Source organism: Carcharodon carcharias, chromosome 2 (assembly GCF_017639515.1).
Source record: "Carcharodon carcharias isolate sCarCar2 chromosome 2, sCarCar2.pri, whole genome shotgun sequence".
Lineage (NCBI taxonomy): Eukaryota > Metazoa > Chordata > Chondrichthyes > Lamniformes > Lamnidae > Carcharodon > Carcharodon carcharias.
The window spans coordinates 66,383,873-66,405,552 of record NC_054468.1 but is presented as its reverse complement, the minus strand read 5'-3'; the positions used below and the strand labels follow the sequence as shown (position 1 = coordinate 66,405,552).

Genomic DNA, 21,680 nt, shown 5'->3' with positions numbered 1-21,680 from the left:
GTCACATCCAGTCGTGAATGGTGGTGGACAGTTAAATAACTCATGGGAGGAGGAGGCTCCACAAATATCCCCATCCTCAATGATGTGGGATCTCAGCACATCAGTGCAAAAGATAAGGCTGAAGCATTTGTTACAATCTTCAGCCAGAAGTGCCGAGTGGATGATGCCTCTTGGCCTCCCCCGGAGGTCCCCAGCATTGAACTGGACTAGCCATATGTAGCTGGGGCTACAAGAGCAGGTCAAAGAATAGGAATCATGCGACAAGTAACTGACCTCCTGACTCCTCAAAGCCCTCCCACCATCTACAAGGCACAAGTCAGGAGGGTGCTGGAATACTCCGCACTTGCCTGGATGAGTGAAGCACCCACAACACTCAAGAAGCTTGACACTGTCCAGGATAAAACAGCCTGCTTGAGTGGCACCGCATCCACAAACATTCACTCCCTCGCAACCAATGCACAGTAGCAGCAGTGTGTACCATGTACAAGATGCACTGCAGGAACTCACCTTAGACAGCACCTTACAAACCCACAACCACTACAATCTAGAAGGACAAGGACAGCAGATGGGTGGGAACATCACCACCTAGAAGTTCCCCTCCAAGCCACTCATCATTCTGACTTGGAAATATACCACCATTCCTTCACTGTCGCTGGACCAAAATCCTGGAACTCCCTTCCTAATAGCACTGTGGGTGTACCTACACTACATGGACTGCAACAGTTCAAGAAGGCAGCTCACCGCCACCTTCTCAAGAGCAACTAGGGATGAGCAATAAATGCTGGCCCACACAGCGAAGTCCACATCCCATGAATGAATAAAAAAAATTAAGATGTGGTTGAGGGGAAGAATGCAGATAACCTAAAATTCTCCCAGAATTAGCCCATAGGAACATCAGAAATGACAGAGAATTTCCTCCAGAAAAGCAGGAAAGTTCCCCCAATGTTCTGGCCAAAATATATCCCTCAATCAACATGTAAAAACAGATGACCTGGCTATTTACCTCCTTCCTGCTTATAGGACCTTTCTCTGTGCAAATTGGCCACCACATTTTCGACACTACAGTAGTGGCTATCATTCAAAATACTTCATTCATTATAAAACATTGGGAACATTCTGAGATCATGTAAGGCACTGTATAAATACAAGTCTCCCTTTCTTTCTTTGCTCCTGGAGATCTTCAGGTAAAACAAATCTGTTCTTTGAGAGGCCAAATTTAATCCACTTTTAACAGTTGTTGTAAACGAGCCAGATTTTGACATTGCCATAATTACTTGAATTATCAAGTAATGATGAAATATTAACCTAGAATTACCATTCACTTTTTTGAATACAAGGTAAAGAGGCTAGATGAAATACAAAACCACAAGCTATACAGTTAGAATATCCTAATCTGGTGCAAAAATTCACATTTCTGTGCCTGACTTTGCATGAGGTAATAATGACTGACAATTTTTGCAATTTATGTGTTGGACTTGAAACTTAATATCAGGTCAATGCACTGCATATGCTTCAGGAGATGGAATCTGTCTCAGTAGTCCGGATTTTACTGGGGGCTGTGGTATAAACAGGGTATACATTCAGCTATAATATCCATGCTGCAGATGGCCTAGACTAGTCCCATCCTAGATCTGTTATGGGGCAGGATTTTCCAGTCCACTACTAGGATCATTCAGTCCAGCTGAAAGTCAATGGGCTTTTTGGCTGGGCCGCTGAATCTCCCATGGCAGGTCCCGCCATGACAGGGCCGGAGATTCCAGGCCATGGTCACTTTAAACACTGACTAAAATGTACAGTAGTTATTGAAAACACTTAGCACTTCTCAGTAACATTTAGAACACAAAACATAACAGTGCACTCTGACGCATATTTCCATATCTCAAATAGGTTGCTGATCATAATTTTCAACAATACGATTAATTACTAAAAAACGTTAGTTTATTTATTTGTAGTGTTAAGGGCAGGCTGCAGGATCAGCATAGAGAGCAGAGAGAAAAACTTACCACAGCCTTGAAGAAGTGGAAAAAAGGAAAAATTCTGCATTAAAATATACAAATATATATATACACTACTGCCAAGTTGAACCAAACAATTAACCAATATTGCCCCCAATTTAGTGAGAACATTTGGCATTTCTATTGATTGACAGTACTTGCAATGGTTATACATTACACGATCCAGAAAGCTAAGCATGACCGAGTTAGATAGAAAGGCAAAGAGAAGCTTGGAAACTGTCCTGAATAAAATGCAAAAGTACAGGTACTTGTTGCAGAATGTTTTGAAAATTCAATCACATGCACTTTAACACTTAGTTATATTGAAGAGCCGTGTCAAGAGGAGCTTGAACTGGAACTGCCTGTTATCAAATATTCTTGTGGCATCCTTGGACCTCTGAGTAACTCACATAATTTAGTTAACCCTATTTTCCGTGTACCCAAGCCCACCAACACAGCTACTTTTAGAAGGGATTTCATACAGGAGGTCACAATTTCCTCCTTGAAGACCACAATCTCCAACCATATCAAGATGTGAACTGTACCAAGAATTAGCGGCATTAGAAAGAGGGAGAAGGCAGGAGGTTGCTGGAGAGATAATGCTATTCCAGAATTCTGGGTACCAGTAGTATAACCAAATTCCCATCCATCATCTCAGCTGTGACAATGGGGCTGATTATCTGTACAGCTGTCTCAAGTAAAAGCAAGAAAAATATTGTGCAAATCCCATAGGTTATGAAGAAGCAAATATATATTTTGGAACGTGGAAATAGAAGTGAGGGAAAGGAAAGATGAATATATTACTGTGACTTAACTATCTCACTGTGGCCTATGTCACAGTCACAGTTCATGTTTTTAGTGTCAGTGGATACTTCAAGTATAACTAAAATTCTCTTATTAGATCGGTATGGCATTGAGAGCTTTGCCTGTAGTTGAGGCTGTTTTTACTATACAAACTCAAGCACAGCTTGGTTATGAAAAGCTGATAGAGCCAACAGCATTTTGCCTAAGAGAAATATGGGAAGGTATGACTTAGAACTTGAATTAAATCAGTGAAAACAGGAATGTTGCTTAAATTAAGTTTTTAAGAATATGGAACAAAAGAACATAACCTAATATCAAAACGTACATCTTTTACTTGAAGGCAAATAATATAGAGATGGAACTGTAATTCGGTGCACCTAAGGAAGGAACAGTTAACTTAAGAAAATGTTTGCAGGGCTTGTTAGATCAGCAGCGCTTTCCCTACCTATCATTTCCGTATGTTCGTATGTTCATATTTGATGGTGATGATACACCCACTGAATGATTAGTGTAACCTATCTAAATCATTGGTCCAGTACTCAGAATCATACCTCAGAAAATAAACCCCTCTCTCTTGTTCCTTATTTTCTAAATATTCCAATGCAAATTGGAGTATTATTATTGTTCTAATTAATGGGCAGGATTTTTCAGAGTGTGCGGGCACCCACCCGGCCCGCTTGAGCATAAAATGACTCACGATGTTGTCGGGCGAGCATCCTAATGTCATCACGCACTCATGCGATATTTCAGTTGGTGGGCGCACATGGGAGTTGGCCTATTATTGTCATTAAAGTACCAATTAAAGCCCCTTAAGATCTGTCTTCATTTCTTAGACTTACAGTGTGCATGGCTTTGTTAGGTTCACCCCCCAACCTGGCGCACCCCAACACTGCTCACGCTACCTTCCAGCAATGCTCATTCCCCCGTCTGCAATCCCAAAAACTGTCTTGCCCAAAATGACAATGCTCAGCCTCTCCTGCACCCTTGAAAATGCTAAACCCTTGCACCCTCGAAAATGCTCACTCCCTTGCACTCCCCCAAAACTGCTCACCCCCTGACATAGCTCTTCCGTCCCCAACCCCAAACAATGCTCACCCTCCTCCCAATCGAAAATGCTCATCACCCCACCGGGCCCAATGCTGCCAGCAAACCAGCTCCAGAATGCTGACACTGTTCTGACACGGCCAGACTAATAGACGGGGATTTCAGAAGGTGAGCTGGGGGCAGGGTGTGTAGGGTCATGAGGACTCGAAACGTCAACTCTTTTCTTCTCCGCCGATGCTGCCAGACCTGCTGAGTTTTTCCAGGTAATTCTGTTTTTGTTTTAGATTGTGTATTGCCTGGGGTGCAGAAGGGGGAAGAAGGGTGAGCAGTGTCAGGGGAAAGGGTGCATGTGTTGGGCGGTGAGCAGTGTTGGGGGTACTGAACACCATCAGAGATATGAGCCATTTGGTGGGGGTATTGGGGGGGGGGGCAGGGGAGTTAAGCAGTGTCATGGTGGGAGGACAGCAGTGTCAGGGAGGTGCTGAGCAGTGCTGGGGAGGGTGATCAGTGTCTGGGAGGGTGACCAGTGTCGGGGAGGTGAAGAGCAACGTCGGGGAGGGTGAGTGGTATCAAGAGGGGGTGCAGCAGATTCGGGAGGGAGCATGAGCTGTGTTGATGGTGGGGGTGAGCTGTATTTGGAGGTGTTTTGGCATACCACCTGATTGACTTAGAGCTCTGCTCCTCAGTAAGCTTACATCTGCCAGGAACAGCTCTGAATAAATCAGGGTAAATATAAAGCAAACACAGCCCAAATTAGTATGGATACAAGTCCTGGGGGACCATCAGCAAGGGCTCCCATGGTACCATTTCTCAGGTATCGGAAGTTCCCTGTTCTACCATAATTTTATTCTTTCATTGGATCTGGGCATCATTGGCAAGGCCAGCACTCGTTGCCCATCCCTAATTTCCCTTGAACCGAGAGGACCCTGGAACTTCCAACGTCAGTGTGACCCCAAATAGTAGTACACATCTTAGTGCTCATTGCTATTGGAACCAGAAGATCTGAGCCAACATATTTTCAAGAACAGTGTTTCATAAAGTATTTCAGAATCAAATGTCAAGATAAATGTTAAGTGTGCTCAATATATTTATAAAAGCAATTCATGCAGATATGGCACTGATAATCATAAATACTGCTATAAATGTAAACTAAGACCAGAAACATTTATTGTACATTTTTTTAAACTGTTTAAAATTGCATTTGAGGCTGCGATGGATGCAGAATACTTTCATAATTCTCACTGCATCTCAAAGCACACAAATGAATGGAAGTAATGTCCAGAGCAAGGTGTCATACTGAGTGTCACATTATAACATTGCACTTACCTGTCCATAAAAAGCAACACGGTAGTATCTTCCAAACAAACGTTTTTCAGAATGTACAACCTCAGTGATCTTGTGATAGGATCGATGAATGGTGTAGTAGAGTTCTGACAATCTCTGTAATTAATGAAATGTTTATATGAATATCTTATTTGTGCCTCAGGGAGATTTCTGCACGCACATGTGCAAAGGAGTGCAGGCTCCGACTCTCCCTCCTCCCCCCACCCACACAGGTAGCGTGCGCAGCCATTTTATGTGGGCGGGGATGCATGGCCGGTAGCGCTCAGCTACCAGCCGTGCGTCCCCGCCCACATAAAACAGTGGCGCCGCTCCCAACTGTCGTGCCCGTCTTTGGGGTTATTTTGTTAATTATCTTACATCTGTGTCATTTGGTTACTGACCAAACTAAAATTGTCAGATTTTTAAAAGATAATCAAGAAAGGGATCAGATTTTGCCTGAGAAGTTTGAGAGCGAAGGAGACAGAGAGGAAAAAATACAGCAAAAGAGAAACCAGAAGAGTAAGAGAGAGAGAGAGAGTGTATTACACAAAATGGCAGCAATACGTAAAAGATTTATGCTGGCTTCTTGGAGGAGTTCCTTCAGATTTAATAAGATAGTTATTTGATTTCCTTTCCTCTTGCAATTTAACAGAAATATTTCAGACCAAACTCAAACTTAAGAGAATTCCCTCAGGCAAATATTAAAAACTTATATTAAAGCTTTTTAAATTCCTATCTCCAGCAATATCCAACTTTCATAGGATTATAATAACAATAAATGATACTCATGTGCAATTATGGATGCATAATGGTGAACAATTGTTTCATCTTATGAAAACACATATCAAAACTGATAGGCAAAGACCACAATGTACCTTAAAGTCTCTTTTCTTCTCATAAACCAAAATAACAGGCTTGTAGACATTTGCAATAAGTTCATGCCGTTCAGATTTCCACAAGTAATCAACACATGCTTCCAGCTGCTCCACAAGAGTATCCTGTTCACAAAAAGGAAAAATAAAGACTTAAAGTCTTCTTTACTTTGATATTTACAATAACACTGCAGGACCAACTATCATAACATTGAGGTGGAAAAATACATTAAGATAATGATTGGATTGAACAGATCCTTTAGCTCATGTACAGAAAGACTAATAGGCAGCAGTGTTTCAGGTATGTGTTGAGGATTGTGAGGGTCATACTGACCAATAGGCATTTATCAAAGCTACTGGAAAATACATTTAATGCCTAATGACAATGGGCTGCACCAGCTATGGTTTCTAATGTTCTTTTACATTATTATAGTGCTGATGGTTCCCCATGTGTGCATCCAATAAAGCCTATGGCACCATTAAAAGTAAACTTTCAGTTTCCATTCATAGTACCCAACTTTTTGCTTGATCTATAGATATGATATCAATACCCTGGGCTCTCACAGTGATCATCTAATGCAATTAGCCAGTTTAGCACATTATTATGCTTGTGTGTTAATATAAAATTATCTCCTAGTGCATTTCACACAGGATGGCTCACTAGATTTTAGGTGTTCTAGGTCTGAGGTTTATTTCAAATCTATTTATTTCCTATGTTCTTAAAGGGATGAATTTTCATTTACTGTCAAGCGAGAAATGGACTGTCACGGATTGGTTGATCATTTTATATCCCACCTGATTTTCAATGCAATTCCATTGAATTGAAATTCACCCCTAGTAAGTTCCTATAGGCCTGTTCTAAGACACAAATTCAGAAAATGGAGACTCCGTCCTATACATTCATGTAGAATGACATACAGAGAATTGTATAAAAATCACAAGATAGAAATCTCTTTAGCCCAACCATGGACATGTTGGAACTTATTCTCCACATCAACAGCATTCCTAATCTAATGCGCTGGTCCTATTTTCCTTTATTTCCCTTTCCTTCAACTGCCTATTTAATCTATTCTGAAAAGTTGACAAGGTCGCTACTTCATTTGTTAATTGTGTATTCCATAGCCTCTCAGCACTGTATAAAAAACATTGCTTCTGCTCTCTGTTCTAAATCTCTTATATTTAATTTGATATCTGTGTCTTAGCAGAGATAGTGATGGAAGTATAGTGGCTTTCAAATGACAATTGTTGGGAAGACAAGGAAATTTGACTAAGTGGACTGCTGTTTTGAAGCATTGAGCTGAATTTTCTAATTCTGTGATGTAAAATTCTGAGACGTAAAATTCTGTGACCAAACTATCTAGTTTCACAGTAAAAAAGAAACAAACTCAAACTTGCAACCATTGGAATGCAAAGCAAGCATTCCAATTCTGTTCAGTGTCTAATTATCATTAACTCAAACAATTCTTTACATTAAGATAGCTAATAATTCCAACCTCAGTATATGGAGTGTCCTGCATTCCACAGTCTTCCTTCATTGCCCCCTCTTCTTTCACATTGGGAGTAATAGCCTGAAAAGCTGACCATCCCATTGAAAACAAACCTAAGAGAAAAGGTTATGTTAAGCTCAATTACATGCATTTTTATCTTGATCAACATGTTGACAAACAAAATAGTTTCAAATAAGGATAACTGAAGACTATACTGCAAATTAGTATTTTAATTTATACTTTGTTTTGATCAGTAATATTTAATGTACAATCTTCCACGAATGTAACAAAACTCATCTACACGTTCGGTTAATCTCTAGTATTATTGTGCTAGCTTTGTAAAAGAAACAGCTTATAATTAATGAACCATTATTTTATTGCCATTAAATATTAAAGCACCTGTGAATGAGATTTAACGTCCAAAAAATTCAAAGGTCACTCAAAACTTTGTAGAATTGATCAATTCAAGCATATAGCACATGAAAAAATTGTGACTGCTTCAGCTTCATATATGGGATATGATTTGACACCAGGACACTGGCTATTATCAACCATGACAATATTTGTGCCAGGGATGACAGACCTTTTCTCCATCTGAGTACTCAAAAAACCACAATATTTCTTTGGTGATTTATTGTTCTTTCTGAAGAACTATATCCTCAGATTTGGTACTTTATATTGAGACGTAATGCATCTAACTTCTAGAGTATCATTGCACAATAACACAATGGAAAATGAAGTGACATCCATCTGAAGGAATTTTTCAGGTGACATTTATTATAAGGTGGAAGTTCATTGTGGGCAACAGACCAAAGTGGATGATACTGCACAAGACAACTATAGAAAAGCAAATTACTGTGGATGCTGAAAATCTCAAAATAGGAAAAGAAAATGCTGGAAATCCTCCGTAAATCTGGCAGCATTTTGGAAAGACAAATCAAGCCAACTTTTCAAATCTGAAAGGTCACAGGCCTGAAATGTTAACTCTGCTTCTCTCTCTCTCTACAGATGCTGCCAGACCTGTGAAGTGTTTGCATATTTTCTGTCTTTATTAGCAGGTGTTATAATACCCGCCCAATATTGTTCCATTGTCAGGATGAGGGCACAGGATTATGTGCTTGAAACTTCCTCCCCAGTGAATCTTCTGGACCTGACCTGGCAACGATCTTAGACTGTGCCAGACTGTTCATAATTTTAGTATCATATTTGACCCAAAGATGAGCCACCCGTCCGATGACATATCCGCACCATCGTTAAGACTGCCTATTTCCACCTCCAGAACATTGGCCAATTCCACACACACATCAGCCCATCTGCTGCTGAAACCCTCATCCATGCCTTTGTTACCCCTAGGCCTGACTATTCCAATGCACTGCTGGCCAGCCTCCCATACTCTACCCTCCATGAACCTGCGGTCATTCAAAACTCTGCTGTCTTTGTCCTTACTTGCTTCAAGTTCCATTCATCCATCAACCTGTGCTCACTGATCTACATTGGACCCCAGTTAAGCAATTTCAAAATTATCATCCTTGTTTTCAAATCCTTCCATGGCATCTCCCCACACACCCGGCCCACATGCGCCGCCACCCCCCCCTCCCCCCCTCAAACCCCCCACATCTTTGTAACCTCCTCCAACCTCTCGGCCCTCTGAGATATCTGTGCTCATCTAATTCTGGCCACTTGAGGATCTCTAATTTTAACTGCTCCACAATTGGTGACCATGCCTTCAGTTAGCTAGGCTTTAAGTTCTGGGAATTCTCACCTTAAACCTCCCAGCCTCTCTACCTCGCTTCCCTACTTTTAAAATACTCCTTAAAACTTACCTCTTTGACCAAGCTTTTGACCATCTGCCCTGATCTAACCTTCTGTGGCTCATTGACAAAATTTGCTTTATAACACTTCTGCGAAGCACTTTGGGACATTTTATTATGTTGAAGCGGTTATAGAAATACAAAACAAAAACAGAATTACCTGGAAAAACTCAGCAGGTCTGGCAGCATCGGCGGAGAAGAAAAGAGTTGACGTTTCGAGTCCTCATGACCCTTCGACAGAACTTGCGTTCGAGTCCAAGAAAGAGTTGAAATATAAGCTGGTTTAAGGTGTGTGTGTGGGGGGCGGAGAGATAGAGAGACAAAGAGGTGGGGGGGCGGTGTGGTTGTAGGGACAAACAAGCAGTGATAGAAGCAGATCATCAAAAGATGTCAATGACAATAGTACAATAGAACACATAGGTGTTAAAATTAAAGTTGGTGATATTATCTAAACGAATGTGCTAATTAAGAATGGATGGTAAGACACTCAAGGTATAGCTCTAGTGGGGTTTATTTTATATATAATGGAAATAGGTGGGAAAAGGAAAATCTTTATAATTTATTGGAAAAAAAAGGGAAGGGGGAAACAGAAAGGGGGTGGGGATGGGGGAGGGAGCTTACGACCTAAAGTTGTTGAATTCAATATTCAGTCCGGAAGGCTGTAAAGTCCCTAGTCGGAAGATGAGGTGTTGTTCCTCCAGTTTGCGTTGGGCTTCACTGGAACAATGCAGCAAGCCAAGGACAGACATGTGGGCAAGAGAGCAGGGTGGAGTGTTGAAATGGCAAGCGACAGGGAGGTTTGGGTCATTCTTGTGGACAGACCGCAGGTGTTCTGCAAAGCAGTCGCCCAGTTTACGTTTGGTCTCTCCAATGTAGAGGAGACCACATTGGGAGCAACGAATGCAGTAGACTAAGTTGGGGGAAATGCAAGTGAAATGCTGCTTCACTTGAAAGGAGTGTTTGGGTCCTTGGACGGTGAGGAGAGAGGAAGTGAAGGGGCAGGTGTTGCATCTTTTGCGTGGGCATGGGGTGGTGCCATAGGAGGGGGTTGAGGAGTAGGGGGTGATGGAGGAGTGAACCAGGGTGTCCCGGAGGGAGCGGTCCCTACGGAATGCCGATAAGGGGGGTGAAGGGAAGATGTGTTTGGTGGTGGCATCATGCTGGAGTTGGCGGAAATGGCGGAGGATGATCCTTTGAATGCGGAGGCTGGTGGGGTGATAAGTGAGGACAAGGGGGACCCTATCATGTTTCTGGGAGGGAGGAGAAGGCGTGAGGGCGGATGCGCGGGAGATGGGCCGGACACGGTTGAGGGCCCTGTCAACGACTGTGGGTGGAAAACCTCGGTTAAGGAAGAAGGAGGACATGTCAGAGGAACTGTTTTTGAATGTAGCATTATCGGAACAGATGCGATGGAGGCGAAGGAACTGAGAGAATGGGATGGAGTCCTTACAGGAAGTGGGGTGTGAGGAGCTGTAGTCGAGATAGCTGTGGGAGTCGGTGGGTTTGTAATGGATATTGGTGGACAGTCTATCACCAGAGATTGAGACAGAGAGGTCAAGGAAGGGAAGGGAAGTGTCAGAGATGGACCACGTGAAAATGATGGAGGGGTGGAGATTGGAAGCAAAATTAATAAATTTTTCCAAGTCCTGACGAGAGCATGAAGCGGCACCGAAGTAATCATCGATGTACCGGAGAAAGAGTTGTGGAAGGGGGCCGGAGTAGGACTGCAACAAGGAATGTTCCACATACCCCTTAAAGAGCCAGGCATAGCTGGGGCCCATGCGGGTACCCATAGCCACACCTTTTATTTGGAGGAAGTGAGAGGAGTTGAAGGAGAAATTGTTCAGTGTGAGAACAAGTTCAGCCAGACGGAGGAGAGTAGTGGTGGATGGGGATTGTTCGGGCCTCTGTTCGAGGAAGAAGCTAAGGGCCCTCAGACCATCCTGGTGGGGGATGGAGGTGTAGAGGGATTGGACGACCATGGTGAAGAGTAAGCGGTTGGGGCCAGGGAACTGGAAATTGTTGAGGTGACGTAAGGTGTCAGAGGAATCACGGATGTAGGTGGGAAGGGACTGGACAAGGGGAGAGAGAAGGGAGTCAAGATAACGAGAAATGAGTTCTGTGGGGCAGGAGCAAGCTGAGACGATCGGTCTACCGGGGCAGTTCTGTTTGTGGATTTTGGGTAGGAGATAGAAGCGGGCTGTCCGAGGTTGGGCGACTATCAGGTTGGAAGCTGTGGGAGGGAGATCCCCAGAGGAGATGAGGTCACTGACAGCCCTGGAAACAATGGCTTGATGTTCAGTGGTGGGGTCATGGTCCAGGGAGAGGTAGGAGGAAGTGTCTGCGAGTTGACGCTCAGCCTCCGTGAGGTAGAGGTCAGTGCGCCAGACAACAACAGCACCACCCTTGTCAGCGGGTTTGATGACAATGTCAGGGTTGGACCTGAGAGAATGGAGTGCAGTAAGTTCAGAGAGAGACAGGTTAGAGTGGGTGAGAGGAGCAGAGAAATTGAGACGACTAATGTCGTGCCGACAGTTCTCAATGAAAAGATCAAGAGAAGGTAAGAATCCAGAGGGAGGGGTCCAGGTGGAGGGAGAATATTGGAGATGGGTAAAAGGATCCGTTGAACTAGGAGAGGACTCCTGCCCAAAGAAGTGAGCCCGGAGACGAAGACGGCGGAAGAAGAGTTCAGTATCATGCCGAGCCCGAAATTCATTGAGGTGAGGGCGTAAGGGTATGAAACTAAGTCCTTTGCTGAGCACTGAACGTTCAGCATCGGAGAGGGGAAGGTCAGGGGGTATAGTGAATACACGGCTGGGATTGGGATTGGAAGAAAGGGTGGGGACGGAGGGACAGGCAGGGGTGTCGATGAGTTGTTGCAGCTTGCGTTCCTTACACCAACACCCATCTAGGACCCTCCACCCCTGCCTGTCCCTCCGTCCCCACCCTTTCTTCCAATCCCAATCCCAGCCGTGTATTCACTATACCCCCTGACCTTCCCCTCTCCGATGCTGAACGTTCAGTGCTCAGCAAAGGATTTAGTTTCATACCCTTACGCCCTCACCTCAATGAATTTCGGGCTCGGCATGATACTGAACTCTTCTTCCGCCGTCTTCGTCTCCGGGCTCACTTCTTTGGGCAGGAGTCCTCTCCCAGTTCAACGGATCCTTTTACCCATCTCCAATATTCTCCCTCCACCTGGACCCCTCCCTCTGGATTCTTACCTTCTCTTGATCTTTTCATTGAGAACTGTCGGCGCGACATTAGTCGTCTCAATTTCTCTGCTCCTCTCACCCACTCTAACCTGTCTCTCTCTGAACTTACTGCACTCCATTCTCTCAGGTCCAACCCTGACATTGTCATCAAACCCGCTGACAAGGGTGATGCTGTTGTTGTCTGGCGCACTGACCTCTACCTCACGGAGGCTGAGCGTCAACTCGCAGACACTTCCTCCTACATCTCCCTGGACCATGACCCCACCACTGAACATCAAGCCATTGTTTCCAGGGCTGTCAGTGACCTCATCTCCTCTGGGGATCTCCCTCCCACAGCTTCCAACCTGATAGTCGCCCAACCTCGGACAGCCCGCTTCTATCTCCTACCCAAAATCCACAAACAGAACTGCCCCGGTAGACCGATCGTCTCAGCTTGCTCCTGCCCCACAGAACTCATTTCTCGTTATCTTGACTCCCTTCTCTCTCCCCTTGTCCAGTCCCTTCCCACCTACATCCGTGATTCCTCTGACACCTTACGTCACCTCAACAATTTCCAGTTCCCTGGCCCCAACCGCTTACTCTTCACCATGGACGTCCAATCCCTCTACACCTCCATCCCCCACCAGGATGGTCTGAGGGCCCTTAGCTTCTTCCTCGAACAGAGACCCGAACAATCCCCATCCACCACTACTCTCCTCCGTCTGGCTGAACTTGTTCTCACACTGAACAATTTCTCCTTCAACTCCTCTCACTTCCTCCAAATAAAAGGTGTGGCTATGGGTACCCGCATGGGCCCCAGCTATGCCTGTCTCTTTAAGGGGTATGTGGAACATTCCTTGTTGCAGTCCTACTCCAGCCCCCTTCCACAACTCTTTCTCCGGTACATCGATGATTACTTCGGTGCCGCTTCATGCTCTCGTCAGGACTTGGAAAAATTTATTAATTTTGCTTCCAATCTCCACCCCTCCATCATTTTCACGTGGTCCATCTCTGACACTTCCCTTCCCTTCCTTGACCTCTCTGTCTCAATCTCTGGTGATAGACTGTCCACCAATATCCATTACAAACCCACCGACTCCCACAGCTATCTCGACTACAGCTCCTCACACCCCACTTCCTGTAAGGACTCCATCCCATTCTCTCAGTTCCTTCGCCTCCGTCGCATCTGTTCCGATAATGCTACATTCAAAAACAGTTCCTCTGACATGTCCTCCTTCTTCCTTAACCGAGGTTTTCCACCCACGGTCGTTGACAGGGCCCTCAACCGTGTCCGGCCCATCTCCCGCGCATCCGCCCTCACGCCTTCTCCTCCCTCCCAGAAACATGATAGGGTCCCCCTTGTCCTCACTTATCACCCCACCAGCCTCCGCATTCAAAGGATCATCCTCCGCCATTTCCGCCAACTCCAGCATGATGCCACCACCAAACACATCTTCCCTTCACCCCCCTTATCGGCATTCCGTAGGGATCGCTCCCTCCGGGACACCCTGGTTCACTCCTCCATCACCCCCTACTCCTCAACCCCCTCCTATGGCACCACCCCATGCCCACGCAAAAGATGCAACACCTGCCCCTTCACTTCCTCTCTCCTCACCGTCCAAGGACCCAAACACTCCTTTCAAGTGAAGCAGCATTTCACTTGCATTTCCCCCAACTTAGTCTACTGCATTCGTTTCTCCCAATGTGGTCTCCTCTACATTGGAGAGACCAAACGTAAACTGGGCGACCGCTTTGCAGAACACCTGCGGTCTGTCCACAAGAATGACCCAAACCTCCCTGTCGCTTGCCATTTCAACACTCCACCCTGCTCTCTTGCCCACATGTCTGTCCTTGGCTTGCTGCATTGTTCCAGTGAAGCCCAACGCAAACTGGAGGAACAACACCTCATCTTCCGACTAGGGACTTTACAGCCTTCCAGACTGAATATTGAATTCAACAACTTTAGGTCGTAAGCTCCCTCCCCCATCCCCACCCCCTTTCTGTTTCCCCCTTCCCTTTTTTTTCCAATAAATTATAAAGATTTTCCTTTTCCCACCTATTTCCATTATATATAAAAAAAACCCACTAGAGCTATACCTTGAGTGCCCTACTATCCATTCTTAATTAGCACATTCGTTTAGATAATATCACCAACTTTAATTTTAACACCTATGTGTTCTATTGTACTATTGTCGTTGACATCTTTTGATGATCTGCTTCTATCACTGCTTGTTTGTCCCTACAACCACAACCCCCCCCCCACCTCTTTATCTCTCTATCTCTCCGCCCCCACACACACACCTTAAACCAGCTTATATTTCAACTCTTTCTTGGACTCGAACGCAAGTTCTGTCGAAGGGTCATGAGGACTCGAAACGTCAACTCTTTTCTTCTCTGCCGATGCTGCCAGACCTGCTGAGTTTTTCCAGGTAATTCTGTTTTTGTTTTGGATTTCCAGCATCCGCAGTTTTTTTGTTTTTATAGAAATACAAGTTGTTGCTGTTAACCATGCTGTAGAAGTCAGATTAGGAATTATAGAAACATTGAAACATTTAAACCACAGGAGGCCATTCAGCTCATTGTTTCTACGTTGGCTGAGAATGTTAATCAGCCTAATTGCACTTTTCAATTCTTGGTCGGAAGCCCTGTAGATTGTGGTGCTTCAAGTGCATATCTAAGTGTTTTCATAAATGCAGTAAGGATTTCTGCTTCCATCACCCTTGCAGGCAATGAGATCAAGATCCCCACCACCCTCTGGGCGTAAACACTTCTCAACTCCCTGCTGATACTTTTACCTTTTATTTTAAATCTATGTCTCTGGGTTATTGACCTCTTCACTAAGGGAAATAGGTCCTTCATAGCTACTTGACCTGGGCCCCTTATAATTTTATACACCTCAGTTTAATCCCCCCTCAGCCTCCTCTGTTCTAAAGAAATCAATGGCAGCTTATTCAATCTTTCCTCATAGTTAAAAATCACCATTCTTGGCAATATCCTTTCTTCTTCGTGAGAGGGGAAAGCAAATAGAAGAATCAGTGACCTGTTTCACATCTCGGCAACTGGTCATAGAACAAGCCATCTTCTAAGCAAGTGAGCATAAGTATTTGGGGGGGAATATAAATATAAATTTAAAAAATATTATTGTTTAAGTTAAGAATAAATATTTTAGGCACTTGTGATCCTAACAGAACTAATAATCAAGGATTTAAAAAATTCTGCAGCATTTTTAATTGACAAATAAAAGTCAGTAAATTCAAATTGATTTAGTTTTTTTTAGATCAATAACATCTTTTTTATTTGTTATGTAGGACATTAATTATATTGTGGTGCATTGCAAGTTTCTTTTAGAGGTGAAAGAGATTATTTTTATGACTAGTTCATACTTTGGGATAGTGCTTACACATCCATCTCCTTCTTACAAAAGCTAACAAAAGGGAAAATGAGTATGTAATATTCACATATGAAAGAAAAATTTAAAAAATCATTAATATTAACAAAGCACGTGAATTGTCAGAAAAGCAAACCAGTCAACATGAAAGTTTAGTGTACTCTTGCTAAAGCTGTAAATTATAAATTAGTACTTGGATCTGTTTAAACATATTAGCAAGAAGTAATCATCAAAGACAGTAAAGCACTACAGCATTAATGAAATATGCATGGAGTTGCCCTTACACACATCACAAAGCACTGTTAGATCACTCACTTCTTCCTTCATTTGATGTTAGTAATTGGTTACTGTCAGGGTTATGTGATTCTTCAGAGAAGGTGGTTGATAAACGAGTGACTTCTGTTTTCCAATAACCTATAGCAAGGCAGTGTTATAATATGATACTACTGTTAAATAAGCAGATGATTTAAAAATTTCTAAATATGTTAACTAGACCCTATGGTTTTGTCAAAAGAAGCCTACACAAGTTTGCTCTTTATTAATAACACCATTAATTTGGACAGCTGTCTTTTCATAAGAACGTTGGGGTAGGAATTCAACCCCAGTTTGCCCAGTTTTTGGAGGTTTTGTGGCTCAGTTGGTAGCACTCCTACGCTGAGCCAGAAGGCCCCAGGTTCATGTCCCATTTCAGGGCTCGAAAATGCCCATGGAAGGAGCATTCATGATGTGGCCTATCAGGTTGCTAATCAGCCTATGAGTCCTGCCAGCATTCCATCCTATCCTTAAAGAGTATGAAGAAACAAGAAACCAGCAGCCAGTTTTTGGGTTAGGAGGGAAAGGCTTCCAAAAAAATCAGGACAGAATCTCCCGAGTGCCTAATTTTTTAAGCTTTCCTCATTTCTTTTTATGTATACAGTCTAGGCATCTGTTGAGATGGCAGTTCTGAAGTCAGTTTGTTTAATTAGGGAGAGTTATGGGCACTTGTCTGCAATCCAACTACCTAATCATTTTGCAAATTCTTGACTCTGTTTACGCAGCTGGTTTGAAGAGTGAGTTTGTTCATCTGGGGAGTTTTATGGACAATTCAATGGCTTCCGACTCTTATAATAGGGCTTCTGAGTTCTGTTCATAAAGTGGATGATGGGTGAGGGGGATGAAGGGGGTGTGGGAAGTTTAAATTGATCAGAAGTTTTACATTTTATTGATTGTGAGGCCTTCTTGATACAATTTAACATTGGCCACTGATTCCAATGGAAGAACCAGGCCAATATTTTCTGGGAACGGGGGCAGGCCTTTTAATCTGCTCGCTCTGGAATCATCCAGCTTCCATCCTCACCTCAGGTCTGCCGCTGGAGGCCAATCAAGGCCATGGTTGCCAGAAAATCCCATCTCCCGGTAGGATTGTGACAGTGAGATTAATCCCACTTCAGAGATGAAAATCCAGCCCAAGCTGTCTGTCAGTTTTCTGTGCAGAGTTCTGTTAGACAGTTCACTCCTTGCTAAGCAATATTTCATCAGTTCCCCATGGAGGCTTTGAGCAAGAAGAAAGCGCTATGAACAAATTGCCCTATTTTCTGGAAAGCCTCAGGAGGTTTTAGATCCCACAGTCAAGATGGCCACAATCTGAGTTCCCATTGAAGTTTTTAGAGGTGTCATCACTGTGGATCTAACTGCAGTATTCATACAGCTGATACCTTACTCCAAGCTTGGTCACAGACTTATGATTCCATGCACAAATCAAAAAAAAAAATACAAGTTGAAGGAGCATTCCTCCTTGCCCTGGCATCATGCACAGAATGCTGCTGGGAATGCTTAAAAGTTCCTGGTATGCAGTCATCAATTAGGTTCTGTAAACTGAGGTGAGAGTGACTGCCTTTAACATGAAGGCAGCAGTTGACTGAGCATGGCATCAAAGAGCCCCAGCAAAACTGGAGCCAATGGGAATCAGGGGGAAAGCTCTCTGCTGGTTGGAATCATACCTAGCATAAAGGAAGATGATTGTGTTTGTTGGATGTCAATCATCTCAGTTCCTCAGGGTGGTGTTCTTGGCTCAACCATCTTCAGCTGCTTCATCAATGACCTTCCTTTCATCATAAGGTCGTTTGAAGTGGGAATGTTTGCTGATGATTGCACAATGTTCAGCACCATTCGCGACTCCTCAATTACTGAAGCAGTCCATGTCCAAATGCAGCAAGACCTGGACAATATCCAGACTTGGGCTGACAACTGGTAAGTAACATGTGCCCCACACAAGTACTAGACAATGAACATCTCCAACAGAAGAGAAGCTAACCATCGCCCCTTGACATTCAAATGGCATTACCATTGCTGAATCCCCCACTGTCAACATCCTGGGGGTTACCATTGACCAGAAACTAAACCAGGCTAGCCATGTAAATACTTTGGCTACAAGAGCAGATCAGAAGCTAGGAATCCTGCAGCAAGTAACTCATCTCCTGACTCCCAAAAGCCTGTCCACCTGCCTGTGGCAGTGTGTACAATCTACAAGATGCACTGCAGAAACTCACCAAGGTTCCTTAGGTAGCACCTTCCAAACCTGCGACCGCTACCATCTAGAAGGACAAGGACAGCAGGTACATGGGAATACCACAATCTTGAAGTTCCCCTCCAAGCCACTCACGATCCTGACTTGGAAATATATCGCCATTCCTTCACTGTCACTGGGTCAAAACCCTGGAATTCCCTCCCTAACAGCACTGTGGGTAGAGCTACACCACATGGACTGCAGCAGTTCAAGAAAGCAGCCCATCACCACCTTCTTAAGGGCAATTAGGATAAGCAATAAATACTGGCCCAACCAGCGACACCCACAACCTGTAAGTGAATAAATAAAAATCTGTGTTCCCTGAAGCAAGGTGAGGATGAGAGTTCACCTTCCAGTGAGCTGGTTCCTTGGCCATTCTATTCCCCTGGTCATTCTCCTTTGTACTTGTACACAGTGAATTTAGCAGTGCAGATCCCTCTACCTGACCCTCTACAGCGAATGCAGTGCCAGTCTTTGAGCTGATGGATGAATGTTAAGGTCAAGTGATGTTTCAGCTTCTGGAGGGCTGTCCAAAATCTGCATACAAAATCTGATGGCAGTAGTTGCTACTGCTTTACAGGGGCTATTTTTAAGATGGTCATCATAAATCAGTGAGTTTAATTTTCTTTTAAATGCCTCCTAGGCATTAGTAACATGCTGTTTACTCCTCAACAAAAGGTCAGGACCTTCTGCTCTGACTTTTCCTACAATGCTATTTGCCACACATTAAGAGAGGAACAGAGGCCTAGGTGACTTGTCCATCAATGGATTCTTCCCAGAGATAAAAACAAAAAAACTGCGGATGCTGGAAATCCAAAACAAAAACAGAATTACCTGGAAAAACTCAGCAGGTCTGGCAGCATCGGCTGTCGAAGGGTCATGAGGACTCGAAACGTCAACTCTTTTCTTCTCCGCCAATGCTGCCAGACCTGCTGAGTTTTTCCAGGTAATTCTGTTTTTGTTATGCATTCTTCCTGCCTCGGCTCTGGGAACTGCTTGACCTGTACTCAGCAAATGTCTCCTACCAACTATGTTAAGATAGAAATTCACCATCTGGGCAAGTACAACTAACCCTAGGTTTCTGAACAGTATACTTGACTTTTTCTTTAAGTAACAACATCATGGGGCGATTTTCCCTGAATATTTTAGGTACTAAAGAGCCTCTGAGGTGGACAAGATGAGGGGTTTAAGCTGAAACACTGGTTTAGTCCACACTTAGCACAAAACACCGTCTTGGTAAAGGAGTTGAAGCTTGCAGTGGGAGAAATATCCTCGGGGATCATTAAGCAGCTGACTGACACTTAAGACCAAATGTAAACTGGGCGACCACTTTGCAGAACACCTGCGGTCTGTCCGCAAGAATGACCCAAACCTCCCTGTCACTTGCCATTTTAACACTCCACCCTGCTCTCTTGCCCACATGTCTGTCCTTGGCTTGCTGCATTGTTCCAGTGAAGCCCAACGCAAACTGGAGGAACAACACCTCATCTTCCGACTAGGGACTTTACAGCCTTCCGGACTGAATATTGAATTCAACAACTTTAGGTCGTGATCTCCCTCCCCCATCCCCACCCCCTTTCTGTTTCCCCCTTCCTTTTCTTTTTTTTCCAATAAATTATATAGATTTTCCTTTTCCCACCTATTTCCATTATAAAAAAAGAAAAAAAAAAAAATTTTTTTTTACATCTTTTATGCTCTCCCCACCCCCACTAGAGCTATACCTTGAGTGCCCTACCATCCATTCTTAATTAGCACATTCGTTTAGATAATATCACCAACTTTAACTTTAACACCTATGGGTTCTTTTGTACTATTGTTGTTGACATCTTTTGATGATCTGCTTCTATCACTGCTTGTTTGTCCCTACAACCACAGCCCCCGCTCCACCTCTCTCTCTCCGCCCCCCACACACACACCTTAAACCAGCTTATATTTCAACTCTTTCTTGGACTCGAACTCAAGTTCTGTCGAAGGGTCATGAGGACTCGAAACGACAACTCTTTTCTTCTCCGCCGATGCTGCCAGACCTGCTGAGTTTTTCCAGGGAATTCTGTTTTTGTTTTTGTTTTGGATTTCCAGCATCCGCAGTTTTTTTGTTTTTATACTTAAATTGCCTGTTAGATCTCATTAAACTGCCTGCACAGCATGTTGGTGGCTAGCACTTGAACGAAAACCCTCTCCTAAAAGCAACCACCTGATTGGGAGTAAACTCGTCATTGCAGAGGAGTTTGAGTACCACTGAAAGGTAAAGGTATTTTAATTATTCACTTGCTGATGGAGGACACACTTGATACACATTGGGAAAGTTTCTTGGATGCTGTCAAGAATGCACCAATATGTTATCAATGCTTATTCTAAAAATTATCTGAAGACATTGCTTAAAAAGAGTATATGCTATGCTGAGTGCTTGGTCACCAATATCTTGCTAGGGATCCCCCTTGGTTTGCAAGAGGAATAGGAGAGGGAAATGAAACCAGCACCACCAGCTGCAGGAGACAGAGCCAGGAAGGCATGGCGAACACCTTCCCCCCTGTGGGTACAGGACATTCCTCCTCCTCTGGACCTTCTCCACTAGCATTCCAGAGTCTTATCTGAGAAGCTGTGTGCCATTTTATGTATTCTCTGAGCCATCCTGAAACAGGCTGCTGTGCATCAGTCAGCATACACCACCTGTTCTATGGAAGTGGGTGAGTGGAGCAATCATGGGGCAGAATCGTCCCAGATTTGCATTAAGTGTGGCAGCATTCGGGTAAGATGTTTTACCCGCTGACTGAAATGGCAGCTGCTCATGCCGTATCACCCCAAACCTGCCACATTAATTATGCATTCCCAAGAAACACACCATTTCATGGTGGGCATGATCTGATTTGCCCGCCACACAGTCACCTCACCGATTCATCATGTCCGGTGCCATATTTAAAGTGCAGCTGCGCACACACCTCTCTGCTTCCAGCCAAGGACTGCTGCAAATAAAGCATAGCCCCGAAGGGCAAGAGGACTGCAGATCCCAGGTTTAGATCCCGAGGCCACATCCCTCGAACGCCTTTTGGACACTGTGGAGGCCCGATGGGATGTCCTCTACCCGCACTCTGGCCGCAGGAGGAGTGGCAACATTACCACTCCGGTTTGGTAGGCGTTGACAGTGGTGGTCAGTGCAGCACAGGTTGGCCATCCAATACAGATGGAGGATGAATGGCCTCATCCATGCAGCCAGGGTA

The 21,680-nt window shown here is 44.1% G+C and overlaps 1 protein-coding gene across 2 annotated transcripts in view; it reads right to left on the bottom strand.

Moving 5' to 3' along the window:
* dock10 (dedicator of cytokinesis 10) overlaps positions 1-21,680 on the bottom strand; it is a 377,754-nt gene that overhangs the window by 41,789 nt on the left and 314,285 nt on the right. For both annotated transcript variants that reach the window (XM_041212097.1, XM_041212105.1), the window contains exons 46-50: positions 16,233-16,331; positions 7,531-7,637; positions 6,041-6,163; positions 5,169-5,282; positions 2,004-2,009 (exon numbers count right to left, since the gene is read on the bottom strand). In XM_041212097.1, coding sequence (XP_041068031.1) covers positions 2,004-2,009; positions 5,169-5,282; positions 6,041-6,163; positions 7,531-7,637; positions 16,233-16,331 — 449 coding nt within the window. The remainder of the gene's footprint in view (positions 1-2,003; positions 2,010-5,168; positions 5,283-6,040; positions 6,164-7,530; positions 7,638-16,232; positions 16,332-21,680) is intronic.